This window comes from Enhydra lutris, unplaced genomic scaffold, assembly GCF_002288905.1.
Source record: "Enhydra lutris kenyoni isolate GAN:26980312 unplaced genomic scaffold, ASM228890v2 scaffoldscaffold17, whole genome shotgun sequence".
Classification (NCBI taxonomy): domain Eukaryota; kingdom Metazoa; phylum Chordata; class Mammalia; order Carnivora; family Mustelidae; genus Enhydra; species Enhydra lutris.
The window spans coordinates 3,374,580-3,388,564 of record NW_019154101.1 but is presented as its reverse complement, the minus strand read 5'-3'; the positions used below and the strand labels follow the sequence as shown (position 1 = coordinate 3,388,564).

General features: G+C 45.5%; 1 protein-coding gene across 1 annotated transcript in view; it reads left to right on the top strand.

The window, feature by feature from the left end:
* The window catches only part of LOC111147562 (runt related transcription factor 2), a 206,863-nt gene that overhangs the window by 79,862 nt on the left and 113,016 nt on the right, over nucleotides 1–13,985 (top strand). The window contains 1 exon segment of the mRNA XM_022503664.1: nucleotides 8,915–9,258. Coding sequence (XP_022359372.1) covers nucleotides 8,915–9,258 — 344 coding nt within the window.

Sequence of the window (13,985 nt, the reverse complement as noted above, 5' to 3'; positions counted from 1 at the left end):
CATATGAATGAAATCATATGGTATTTGTCTTTCTCAGACTTACTTTATTTAGCATATATACTCTAGTTCCATCCACATTGTTTCAAAGGGCAAAATTTCGTTCTTTTTTATGGCTGAGTAATATTCCTTTGTATGTATATACCATATCTTCTTTATCCATTCATCAGTCGATGGACATTTGGGCTCTTCCAATAATTTGGCTTTTGTTGATCATGCTGCTATAAACACTGGGGTGCACGTGTCCCTTCAAATCAGTATTTTTGTATCTTTGGGTAAATACTCAGTTTTGCAATTGCTGGGTCATAAGGTAGCTCTATTTTTAACTTTCTGAGGAACCTCCATACTGTTTTCCAGAATGGCTGCACCAGCTTGCATTCCCACTGTCAGTGTAAGAAGTTTCCTCTTTCTCTGCATCCTTGTGAACATCAGTTGTTTCTTCTGTTGTAGATTTTAGCCATTCTGATAGGGGTGAGGTAGTATCTCATCATGGTTTTGTTTTGTATTCCCCTGATGATGAGGGATGTTGAGCATCTTTTCATGTGAAGAGACATTCATTTTTGTATGAACCAATACTATCAGCATGAACGAAGCCATGATTAAATCTTGAATGATGATATATAATAAGTTGTTACACCTCTAGTAGTTTCCATTTCTGCAGTTATGGACATACCATAATAATATCCTTCAATAAGGATAAATAGCAGCAAAGGAAGTTCAAAATGGAAAAAAGTCTATAGTCAATGAAAAAACATAGATGCAACCCACATTTCCGGCAATCTTGGAGAAGACTAAGCTTTAAACTAAGCAAGTCAGAGTGCCTGGGTGGCTCTATTGGCGAAGTGTCTGCCTTTGGCTCAGATCATGATCTCAAGGTCCTGGGATTGAGTCCCACATCAGGCTCTCTGCTCAGCGAGGAGTCTGCTTATCCCTCTCCCTCTGTGCTGTCTCTCAAATAAATAAATAAATAAACAAACAAACAAATAAAATAAACTAAGCAAATCAGATGAAGACCTGGAACATTTAATCAGTTTCTTTCTTACTTGATGATCATGAGAATAGTGTCACCCAGTAGGATTTTAGGTTTGTTGATTAGCCACATACATATAAACCTGGACTAAATGTTGAGGTCAAAATCTCAATTAAGACTTGCTAAGTAGAGTTAAGGAAGGCATTTAATTTTAAGGCATGTGAAAAATCCCTATTTCAGAACACCTAAGAATCAACATGTCATGGTTAATTCTCATGCCTGGTAATTGAAAACTGTAGAGGTTTTACTTAGTGTGTAGAAAAAAATATATTCTCTGGGTAAAGATGTGAACTATCAGAAAAAGAACTGTATCAACAGAGGAAAGAACACTGGCCAAAGAAGCTTTTATTGGGACTGGGTGGGGGGGGTTATATATATATTTTTTTACTTTGGTGAAAATTTACTTTTGTAGTGGCACAAATAGAGATTGTCTCATAAAATTCCTATAAAGATTAGATAATGGAATCCATTTGATTTATTACAAGAATTTAAGTAACTTAACACCAGAGATACACATACAGAAATGAAAGATAATAAGGCTCTAAGTGCATTAAGTTCGCAGCATATTTTATTTAAATAAAATTGGAGATGGTTCTTCTAAAGTAGAATTGGAAGCGGGTAAGAGAGACAGTTCAAAGGCCCAGATCCATTTTCACAGAGCAGGTAAAAAAGGATGACTTTGGACCTGAGAGGCAATAAGTTGATAATGGCACATCAAGGGAAGAAAAATCATCCTTAAGAAAAATCGAGACATATAGGAATGTGATTGAAGAACAGATCTCTCCCCCCAAAAAAGATAATTCAGGAGAATCATTTGATGTCAAAAAAGATAAAAGAATCATTATACATAGAACTTGATCATGGCTAGAGGGTAAGAAGAAAGTACTTTCTGACTATGAAATCCTGAGGAGCAACACACTTGGGATAATAACTTAAACCCAATCTCACCTAAGGACTGCAGCTAATGGAACCAAGCTGGACTCTTGTTGTTGTTTTTTTTTTCCTCTTCTATTTTTCCTACCTTTCTAGTTTTTTTTGTTTTGTTTTGTTTTTTTAGAGAGACAGAAAGAAAGAGGGAGAGAGTTCAAGGTGAGGATGGGGATGGGCAGAAAGAGAGGGAGAGAATCGTAAGCAGGCTCCACACCCAGCACAGAGCCCGACGAAGGGCTCGATTGCATGACCCTGAGATCATGAGCTAAGCTGAAATTAAAAGTCAGATGCTTAACCACCCAGGTGCCCCTGTACCTCTCTAGTTTTTAATTTAAATTTCTCACACTGCAGAAATGATTCTTGTACTTTGTAAGATGGACTGGGAATGTTACAATGTGCATTTCTCACCCTGATGGCAGGATATGGTGAGGGAAGAGATGGTTCAGACCATCCCAAAGCATAAAGTGAAATTTTAGGAATCTGGGCAGTGGGAATAAAACTGGACAGCAATGTTGCTTGGTGCCTCGGAGGTAATACACACGCATATCAAAAAAGAATGGCTACATTACTACGGAACCATTAATTTTAGGGTATTCTTAGGTGTTTTACCACAGACTGCTGTAAACTTTCACATAGACTATTCCGTTACTTCTGCTGCTGCCACAGGACAATCGCCAACTCCAAAATACCAAAGGGCAGACTTGAGAAAATTAGTTTTATTTTTCTTGACTCTGGGGTAATAAGTTAGACACTTTTTAGAAATTATGCTGGTCTCTTCAAGTAAATAGGGTACCATTTAGTAGGTTGGTATTTTTTTAATAATTTTTTTAAAGATTTTATTTATTTATTTGACAGAGTGAGTTCACAAGTAGGCAGAAAGGCAGGCAGAGAGAGGAGGAGCAAGGCTCCCCGCTGAGCAGAGATCCTGATGCGGGGCTCAATCCCAGATCCCAGATCCCTGGGATCATGACCTGAGCAGAATGCAGAGGCTTTAACCCACTGAGCCACCCAGGCACCCCAGTAGGTTGGTATCTTAATCAAACAAAGTGTATGCTCTAGTCAGTGCTGTTCCTGAAAAGCAATTAGACAGATGCTCCATAAATGTTTTTCTGAAAAATCACGTGGCGAGTGTCAGCCTTTTTTGTGACAACACCTGAAAATGACCTGTGGGAGGGCTAACTAGAACAACCAGGAAAGACTTCTGATGCTAAGCTCTCCACTACAAACATTTCATCTGTTGTTATAGCCATTCAAATTATTAGAGGTCCACTGACAAAGGGAAAATTTTAGTGAGCTTAGGAGAGATCATATAGAATTTAACTATAAAAAATTGAAATGGAAAAATATGTCCAAAAGCTTTGGGATCACTTAAATTATTAATTTAAAAGTATATATAGGATTTGTGTAAATATTATATACCAGAAAATTCTTGGTAAGCTCGTTTATGTTTCTTGTGTAAAATGGATGGAATAAACCTATTAAAGTCTTCACTGATTTTTTTCATGTTCACAGTCCATGAAAGTTCCTTTATTCTTTTCTCATCTATTCAGTTAATGGGCTCCCACGCTGAAAGGCAATAGAAGATACTGGTATAGAGACAGGTATAAACAATGGTTCTTAAGGGGCTCATGGAAAGGCACTCCTCATTCTTTTCTCTGTTTTGGTACATGCAAAATTATTAAGTGGAAAAATAGTCTAATTGATTAGTATTTTATACAGAATTTTTTTCACTTAAAAAAAGAAACTAATCTGGACCTTACACATGTTCCACCCTGATGCCCTCTTTTTACTTATTTATTTATTTGTTTGTTTGTTTTTATCAATGCCTTCTTTAATGTCTACTCCCTTCTGCTGTTCCTCCCACCAGGATCCCGCATCCCTTTCATTTTAGGATTGGTGAACTTTCTCTGCAAAAAACCAAATATTAAACATTTTAGGCTTTGCAGGCCATACAATCTTCATCACAGCTACATAACTCTGCTGTTTTCGGTGAGGGCAGTTACAGACAAATATAAAACCAGATGAATATAGCTATGTCCCAATACAACTTTATCTGTGGACCCTGAAACTTGAATTTCATATCATTTTCATGCAACGTTATTCTTCCTTTAGTTTTTTCCAACTATTTAAAAATGCAAAAATTGGTCATAACTGTGGATTATACAAAACTAGGCATCAGGCCAGATTTGGCCCATGGGCTACAGTAAGGCCATTCCTGGTCTAGCCCAGTAGTGCTTCTTCAAGGGCCAGGGAGCGTTCACTCAATCAGGGTCCAAAGGAAAACTCCCTAAAGATGGTTCTGTTTATAAAGTTTTCCCACAGAATGTAGTTAAAAATTTATGGATCAACAGTATGTCCATGATTTTCTAATACACATCTGAAAGTTTGTCCCACTTTATTAGATGGTCCATTGAAAACCATTTTAAGGTTTTACAGTGACTTTTTTACTTTTCATCAAGAAAAAGTATGTATAAAATAACATATAGGGCTTATAAGATAAAACCCGAATGAAAGAAGTATGAGTTATGTTCCTGGTTTGGGGCATTCAGTTCTTTGACTAGATAAGTAACTTGACTGTTTTATATCTCATTTTCTGTGTCTGGAAAGTCAGAATTGGTGGGTCTTGTTACTAAAGAGTTATATTAAATATTAAAGGAGATGAAGGGGAAAAATATGCCTGTATCTTCCGGAGTAGCCACGTGTTCAGAAAGAAAAAAAAAAAAAAGTATGTTCTTTTATATGTTATAACATACAGCAGAAAGGATGAATATTTCTGAACAAGAATGGAAATCTAGTGAGTGAGTGATTTTTTTTTTGAACATTTTGGGGTAGAAGAAAATCTAAACCCAAGGGTGAGATCATGCAAACTATAGCAGAAAATACACAGATGAAAAATCTCCTGGTTTTCCTATGTGCCTACTATTACCAGGAGTGGTTTGGTTTAGGGGTCTGTAAAAATGTTTTCTTCCTTTAAATAAAATGCTCTGAGCCAAGACATCATCAGTTCCAGGCTCAGTGCCTTCCAGCTGAAAGTGTGAATGTTCAGCAAGAGGGTATTTTTGAAAGGAGACTGAAAATCTGCTGTGCCAGATACCTGAACCGATGTTAGGGTATTCAGTGGAAAATTTCATTTCCACATTATAAATAACTGTAGGATATTTTAAGGGATCCAAGACCAGGAACTTCCAAGAGCTGCTTATATTAGTTCAACTGAAATGTAAAATGAAGGGAAGATGCCCAAGGAAGGCCATAAAAGCTAAATCACCGGACGTGATTAATTAAAATAAAGAATTCAACATTGATTAAATCGCCCTTAAAATCCCCAGTCAAGGCACCCAACCACTGAGGCCTGCATATTTCACTAGCCTCTGAGGAAAACAAAGACAGGACAGAACAGAGATGGAGAAAGAAAGGAAAATTCCCCAACAGGATTACTTAAATTCAAAAATGCCCTAGAATTTCTTCTTTGAAAAAGCCCATCTGGTCGCCTATATTTGAAATATTGACTTAGCGTCTTCAAATTTTCTGGGAGTTCCCTGTTTGGTGGACTTCCTGGGAGGAGGAGGACAGCCCCAGAGAAGACAGCATATCACCTGCTACGGTCACAGAACCCTTGTCTCCATTTGAACACAGAAAAGATCCCGTTTCTATAACTTTTCCCCTCCTTTGTAGCCCCTACACGTTTAAAACCCAAACAAGAAACAAGTGAGAGATCTTTGCTAGACAGTGGTACAACATACTCCAAATAAAACGGCCCCGCGAAAAGGCAACCAAACCAAACCAAACCAAACCAAAATAAAGCAAGCAAGCCTGGTTGTGTGTGTGTGTGTCCCCGAGTGCCAGCATGTGGCTGTGCGAGAGCGTGTATCCGAGTGTATCTGAGTGGGTGTGTAAGGTAGGAGAGTAATGAATGCAGTGTGGTCTCTCTCTCTCTCTTTTTTGGAGGGCTTACGGCCGCTTGCGGCTGGGGAAGACTCGACCCTGTGCGCGCAGGCTGCGAGCCGGTGCCCGGGGTTAGAGCTCTCCCCTGTGACCGAAAAGATAATTAAAAATCGTACGCGCAGGAGATAGCTCAGTTCCTCGTTGCGCAGCCAGATCGTTGCGATAGTGGGCTCCCTCACAACCTCTGGGCGCCGGGGTCCGGAGGCCAGTAGGTCGGGGGCGAGGAGCAGGCTGGGGAGGGGGTTTCATCGCGGATGAGGCTGAATGGGGCACCCAGGGTGGCAAGCTGCCGTGGGGAGGTCGGGGAGGCGGGAAGGGCGCGGCGAGGAGGCGCGCGTCTGTGGGGGGATTTTGGGGAAAGGCGGGAACGTGGAAAGAAAACTGGGAAAGGGTAAGACGCACGAGGGAGACGGTGAGGAGAAGGTGAAAACGAAGCCCCAGAGAAGAAGGACAGAGCAAGGTCCCCCGTGCCCGTCGTGACCCCCACGAGGGCGCACGCTTAAGCACCTTGGCCCCTCACGTCCGCCCCAGCAGTTGGAGGCCCCTCTGCCGCCCGTGCCTCTCTTTAAGAGGCAATCCTCGTGTCGTCACAGTCACATTACTACAGCCCTCCACGTTCACCGTGCACTGGAAATGGGCTCCAGAGTCCGTAACTGGCACCGGGTCCCCTCTTCCGCGCTCCCAAGCCCTCGAAGCCCTTCCAGACCCCTTCAAAGGCGCAGACCCGGTGCGCCTACTCAGCGAGTGGAAACAAGGCTTTAAAAACCCACAGGGAGGGTCGTGGCAGGTCGCTACCAGGGTGACAGAGGCATTTGCGCTGAGTGAGCAGTAAAAACGCCAATTAATGGGCACGTGAATTGCTTTAAATAAGATGGGGGCGGGGGAATGAGTGATGACTCAACTATCTTTATTCCTTAATACTCCGAGGGCGAAGCGTTATAATTTTTTCATTTATTTTATAAAATCACTTACTATGGTGTCAGCTACCCTATTACGAATCTTTGAAGCTTTGGCAAGTCTGTTTTTGCAAACACGTTTTCAAGCTTTGAGAGGTTTAAGGGAGTTTAACGGTAAGCAAGGAACGTAGCAGTACACAACAAGGAGGGAAAGGGCCCTGTGTCCCCTTTTTGGGGGTGCAAAGCCTCAAGCGGATTTCCCGGCTTCTGCGGGCGCCGCACATTGTTTTATTTGTTTTGAAGGTTCCGAGTTTGAGGCTGGTCGGAGACACCCACGTGCTTCTTCTGACTCTCATCAGCGTAATGATCGCCTTAGCCAGAGTCGTGTCTATATAAACCACAAAAACCTAATCATTAGAAATCCCAGCCTCCAAAAACCACATTTTAGGTAAAACTGCCGCTTTTTTCCCGCGCTCCTTCATCCTCTCGACCACAACATTTTGGGGGATCCAAAGTTGCTTTCTTAACCCACATTGGGAAATAAATACATAAATAAATAGCCAATGAGGCATTTTGGATATTTTATTTTGTATTTTTATTTTTTCCCCTGGGAGTGGTGGGGAAGAAAGTTAAGATATTAGACTTAATTTTAGATGCAGAATACACTTAATAAAAGATTTAAAGTCATGGAAAACTGCTGGGGTTTTTCCTCAACAAGGTTTTTGCAACTTATTTTAATCATCCAACTGACAGTTTATCAGTCCTTAAAAAAACAAAAAACAAAAAACAAAAAACAAAAAAAACACCAGCAGCTCATCCTTGTTCTCTAGGAACTAAGTTTGAGTATAGAAAAAGTGTCCAGCCACCCACTTGAGGTTCTAAAAACTATTTAGCAAGTGTCCCCTTCACCCCATTTTTTTTGTGTTACTTAAGACAAAAAAGCATCCAAACCCTGCAAAATCATTTTTTCCCTGGGAGCCGCTCCGGCAGAGGTGGGGGGTGGGGTGGGGGAAGGGGGAAGAGTGCCGAGAAGTCAGCACAGACGCTCAAGAATTTTCCTTCCTCCTCTCCTGAAGTTACAACGAAAAATAACGACAGTCAGTTCAGCCCGCGGCTCTCTGGCGTCTCAGCTTCAACCTCGTGCGACCAAGAGGGGGTTCCTTGTCCTGGGTCGGGGGAGAAGCGAGAGGACGCGATCAGGCGAGATTCCCCTCGACCCGGGCCGCCTCTCCGGCTTCGGAAGCTGCGCGCTGCGTCCGGGGGCTCCTGCTCTTGGCCGGCGGGCGGCGGCAGCGGCTGCGGTTCGCAGGCTCGAGAGCTTTTGCCCCGAGATCCGCTGCCCGCGACTTACCTCCTGGCACCTCGACGCGCGAGGGTCAGGGTAGCTTTGCAAAAAGCAGGAGGGACTGGATGCAAGGAGGTGGCCGTGAGAAGGCCAGAAGAGGAGAAAGGAAAGGAAGGAGCGGAGCCGGGGAGCCGGGCTGGCAGCCGCCGCGGGAGGAATCTGAGCGTGCGGCCGGCGCGGGGGGAGCGGAGGCCGCCGCGGACGAGGCGGCGGCGGCGGCGGCAGCAGCGCGGGAGGGCGGGCGGCGGCGCGGACGCCTGCAGCTGGGTAGCTAGCTGCGCGCGCGGCGCGGCGGTGGCGGGCAGCGCGCCGCTATGCTGGCCGCGGGGCTGGACTTCTGAACCCACTCGGAGCCATCGCGGGACTCGACTTGGGAGGGGGCGCCAGCGCACCCAGTACGCAGTGCCCCAAGGGACCCCACTCCAAGCTGCGAACTGAAGCCCCCTGCCACTCCAGGACACACACATCCCCGCGCCGGTTCTCCGCTGCCACCGCCAGCGTTCCAAAGGCTCCGGCAAGATCTGTGCCTCTCGGGTCCAACCCGCCAACCCGACTGCTCCGCATCGTCACCGCCGGCCCCCGTCAGACTCCTCCCGGCAGTCGGCTTCACCGAACTTGATTTCTCACCTCCTCGGCCCCATCACCTCCATCCCCTTTCCCCCCGTCTCGCCTCCACCCCCCCAATTTCCTCCTCCTCGCCCCTCATTTCCACCCTCCTCCCCCTCCCCCGGCCACTTCGCTAACTTGTGGCTGTTGTGATGCGTATTCCCGTAGATCCGAGCACCAGCCGGCGCTTCAGCCCTCCCTCCAGCAGCCTGCAGCCCGGCAAGATGAGCGACGTGAGCCCGGTGGTGGCTGCGCAACAGCAGCAGCAGCAGCAACAGCAACAGCAGCAGCAGCAGCAACAGCAGCAGGAAGCGGCGGCGGCGGCAGCTGCGGCGGCGGCAGCAGCGGCGGCCGCGGTGCCCCGGTTGCGGCCGCCCCACGACAACCGCACCATGGTGGAGATCATCGCTGACCACCCGGCCGAGCTGGTCCGCACCGACAGCCCCAACTTCCTGTGCTCTGTGCTGCCCTCGCACTGGCGCTGCAACAAGACCCTGCCCGTGGCCTTCAAGGTAAGAAGCTGCGGCCGCCCCCCGCCCCCGGCCGGGCGCCGCGGGATCTGCCCGCCGGCGTCTCCATGCCCGCGGGGGCCGGGGCCCCGACGGCCTCTGGGGCCTCCTACCTTGGTGGCTCTAACCTGAGCCCCCCCCCTCCCCGAGTGACCCTCTTCCTCCGGATCCCTCGGCGGTCTCGGGACGCGGTGACCCCGCGAAGATCCCCTCTCCCACCTGTGCCTGCAGCCAACCGCCTCAGTCCCTGACCCCTTTATCCTTTCATTACCCCTCAAGCCTCCCGACCAGCGTTCTAACCCACTCCTCTGAGCGGTCTCCCCTCCCCCTAGAAGCCCCTCGGTGCCCACTCTGGGCGCCGCTACCCCGGCTTATTCCACCCCGCCCCCATTCCCCCGGGGTGAGGAGCCCCGGCCTTCTCCCCCAGTACTCCCGCGTTCTTCGGGCTGGGCATACCCACCCGCCCAGCAGCGCGGGCTGCCGGCGCCACCCCTCCCCCGAGTCCCGCGCGCTTCTACTCTCTCCGCTCCAGTCGGACCCCCCTCTGCCCGGCTTGGCACCCCCTTCTCTAACCCGCCTGAACCTTGGCGGCCCCGGCCCCTCCCGGGCTCGGGCTCGGGGGCCAGTGTTCGTGGGGTGCCGGCGCCGGGCGTTAGCGTCCGGGGCGGGGCGCGGGGTGCCGGCTGCGGAGCGTGGGCCGCATGACCCGTGTCCAAGAGGGTCTCGGGCAAACCTAGGGACTCTGGGAGCTAGTGAGGGGGAGACAGCACGAGGGCGTCCGCTTGGCTCGCAGACCTGCGCCTGTTGCCGTTACCGGGAGGAAGGCGGGGCCGCCAGGGTCGCTGCGCGCCCGGAGGCGGGGGAGTCCCGGAGCCCCGGGCGCTGGACCCTCGAGTGCCGGGAGGTGGCTAGTGGAGGGGGCGGGGGCTCGGGCCGCCTCTTGGAGCCGGGACCCAGCTCCCCGCCTCACCCCACCTGGGAGGGATAGGGGAAACCTGTGAAATGCCTTTGGCTCGCCCGCCTTGAAAAAGGAGGTGAAAGTTTGAGGATTTCTCTTATTGGTACTTGTGAAGGACTTGAGTTCCTAAGGGCCCCCCCTTCTGAAAGGTCGTGGGAGGCTCCGGCCGGTGGTCTGGGCGCGGAGGAGCGACCCCCGAAGCCTGAGAGCGCTCCCCGCGCACCGCGGCCTCCTCCGCTCGCCCGCCGGGCCCGTTAGTTGGAGGGCGGGTGTCTGCCGCGGGAGCCGCAGCCGCGGCCCGGCAGGTTGCGGGTGCAGGGTCTGGAGCCTCTCGCAGTAGCCGGATGCGTCTCCACAGCGCGGTCTAGATTTCCCCAGGCGGACCTCGCCAGGGGGAGACGCGGAGCCCCCAGGGCCCGGTAGGCACTGGGCTGATGGGGAAACAGGTTCCCGGGCAGTCCACACTCCCGGGACTAGACTCCAGGGATGGAGGGGGCGGTGAGCCAGACGGGGAGAAGAGCATTCCCGGGAAGACGCTTCCGGCCCTGTCTGGCCTCTGAACTGGTGAAGGTGGGCCTGGGTCCTCGGGGTTCTGGGATCTGTAGAGAGCAGGCTAAGCGAGGCCTGGCGAGGTAGGAGGAGGAGGGAGGACTCCTGCCAGTTCCTCCACTGTGGACCCCGGGGCCAAGCTCCTACAGGCCACTGGCAGTTCCCAGTTGTGGATCACAACCCCCCCCCCACCACCCCACGCACCAATTCAGATTCCGTGTGTGGGTGGGGTGGAAAGAAAGAGGAGTCCAGGTCAATTAGAGCTGGTTATCTAGCTGGGTCTTGTATCAGAACAGAAATCAGAATGAATTGTTCAGGAAAGGGGATGTTGCATTCTGGGGCAGGTTTCATTTTGCAGTTGGTTCAAGAAGTGTGTGTGTGTGTGTGTGTGTGTGTGTGTGTGTGTGTGTGTTTTAACCGTCCCATTTCTCCTTTTATAAACCACCCATTTTGTAGGTTAACGTTTTCCTCCTTGAAATACGAAAAGCTTAGAATGTATGTGAATTCTAGAAATTCGAATTTCCACACAAGAGCTATCTTTTACGACGTTCACCGTCCCTGGGCCCAGAATGTTCTAATTCGCCTTAAGCGAAGAGTGGAAATTTGTACCCCTCCCAACCCTCAAAACACAAACAAACAAACAAAAAGCCTGGATGAAAACAGCAAATACAAATAGGTATTTTGTCTATAAAATGCCATGTCAGGCATTCCAAGTCAGGATATATGAAAAATAAAATGGTAGGTGCCTATGTTTTAAAAGATATCACTTAGATATTTGGTGTTCTACATTCTGTTTACTCTGCTAGACTTGTTTAAGGTATAACTGTCTTGAACTATTCTCATTTATGGTGCTGAATTGATTTGGAGTCTTGGTACTTTGGATAGAAATGAACTTTTTGGTGCAAAGATAGAATGCAGTGTGTTTGAGCTGTTCTCAGATATTTTGGTTATCTTTAGGTTTTCTCATTACCACCCTTTTAAAATTATTTTGAAAATAAATTGTTTTCTTTGCTATTTTCCATCCTTATTATTAATTACGGAGCAGTTTTACTTTTAACCAGTGAACAAAACTATAGATTATACATGGCCATATTAGATTAAGTATTTTAATTCATATTAATTAAAAAAGAAATTGAGTTAATTTAAGACTTGATTCGCTGTGTCCTTCCACTCCCATACCTGTATTTAAGAAAATTCAGACAGATGGTGATAGCTGAGATCCCCTCAGGATTTAAGTTTTGTCTCTGCTGAAAAAGATGTGTAGAGATGTGGAACATCTAGATTTTGACAACATTTTTTATTGTTTTCATCTGAATGTTAGTAAAAACAATCTCTCTTTACCTTTCTTTTGAGATAAAAGCCTGAGATCAGTAGACTTTCTACACCCTTGTAACATAATCAAATACATATGCAGCGGAGAAATAATATGAAGAAGTCTCAGTTTTAGAAGTGGTGACCACAATTTGGCTATCATATTTAGAGCCATGTACAAAGTAAGTTACAGTGTTGTTGGGTAGATAATATGTGGGTAAATATATTTAAAAACACAAACACACAGAACTTAATTGTTGAGAAATCTGGGATTCAAATCAATACAGTATTTATTGAATCCATATTTTATGTCTGTGACCCTAAACTCAGCATTGAAGAGCAACAGAAGTGAGTTTAATATGTAGTGTTTTGATGTGTTAATTTAAAATAATGCTTCACGATGATATTGACAGTGTATAATATTTAAGACATAAGCAATGTATTAGTGTTGTTCATCTGATCTTGTTTTGGGATTATACAAGAATACTTATAATTTGTTTATACTCGGCATGTAAAAACACAAAAACAACTAGTATGTTTTAAAACATGCCAAGTTGTTTATTGGTATTATATTTTTAACAAAGTTCTGCAGGTTTGTAGTGTTCCGTCCTTCCAGGTGTCAAGGAAATGGAAATAAATATTTTTAACATTTCTTTCAGGTGTATCTTACTGAAAGCTTAAAATAGTTAAGGGATACTATTAGAGGATCCCCATGCCCTTTCTGTCTTAGATAATTCTTGTGACAAAGAAAGTAAAAAGCAATTTGCAAATTCATTTCATTAGTTAATGGTCTGGTAGAAATAGGGAGAGCACATGTCAGCCTGGCATCCAGTAGCACCCTTAGAGTCAGGGGTCTGTCAGCCTTTCCACCATGAATCCTTGTTCAGGGCTTATAACTCAGTCGCTTTAAATAGCTTCGAGCTGAGACACTATGCAGAAATTTTAAGTCCAGATGTATATTTTAAAACTAAAAGTGGTGCAAGGCTATTGTGCTGTTTTAAGTTAGAGAACACTGGACTGTTTATTTGCCAGTATCATGTTTTTCTGGCAATGTTAAAGAAAGAAAACGCATTTTTAGACATACGATCTATTACTCATAGTTAATTCTGCATGTTTGATGATACCTTTCAGTACTTCTCATGAGTAGGGTTTCAAAATGATGGAGCAATTTCTATTTGAAAATAATTTTTTCGACATCACTGGCCATTTTCCTCTTCCAAAACAAGTATGCAGCTAATAAATATTTGACATTAGTGAGTTTGTTTTCCTAACGTATGTAATGATCAGGTTTTATGTTTTTGTCTTTTTGAATGTAATTATACCCCAACAAAGAAAAACAGATTATTGAACCTATTAAAACCTTATTGAATCTACTGTGAATTGTTATGCAAAATTATGTAAATCACAGTAGATTTCAGATTGTGTGAGGATAGATACATTTTTGTGTTATGCCTGTAAGTGCAATAAAAATTAAAGTTAAAAATTTTAGAACTGAATATTTAAAAGGTAATTGAAACACACAATTTTAGGTGGAAAAATATTTTAAAAATTTTAAGAAAAACTTCTATTTGGAAAAAGATATGGTTAAGATATCTTTCATTATATTCTCCCATTTGGCATTGCTGTTTGTCTCTTTTCAAAATTTCAGAACATCTACTGTTAGATGATCTAAGCCAGCTTGATACATGGCACGTAAATTCCTGGCTTACACTGAAATAATTTCCATCAACTTATTCTTTGACATATATTTTTAAAAATTTAAAATGGTATTTTATATTGCATTTATTTTTTTCTCTACAATTCAGTTGGGTTTTCCTAAATTCGAGGATAAATGCTAAAAATAAACTGTAGCATTTGTGAAACTTTTTAATAGTTTATTTGATGTTATCTCTAGATAACTACCATAGGAATA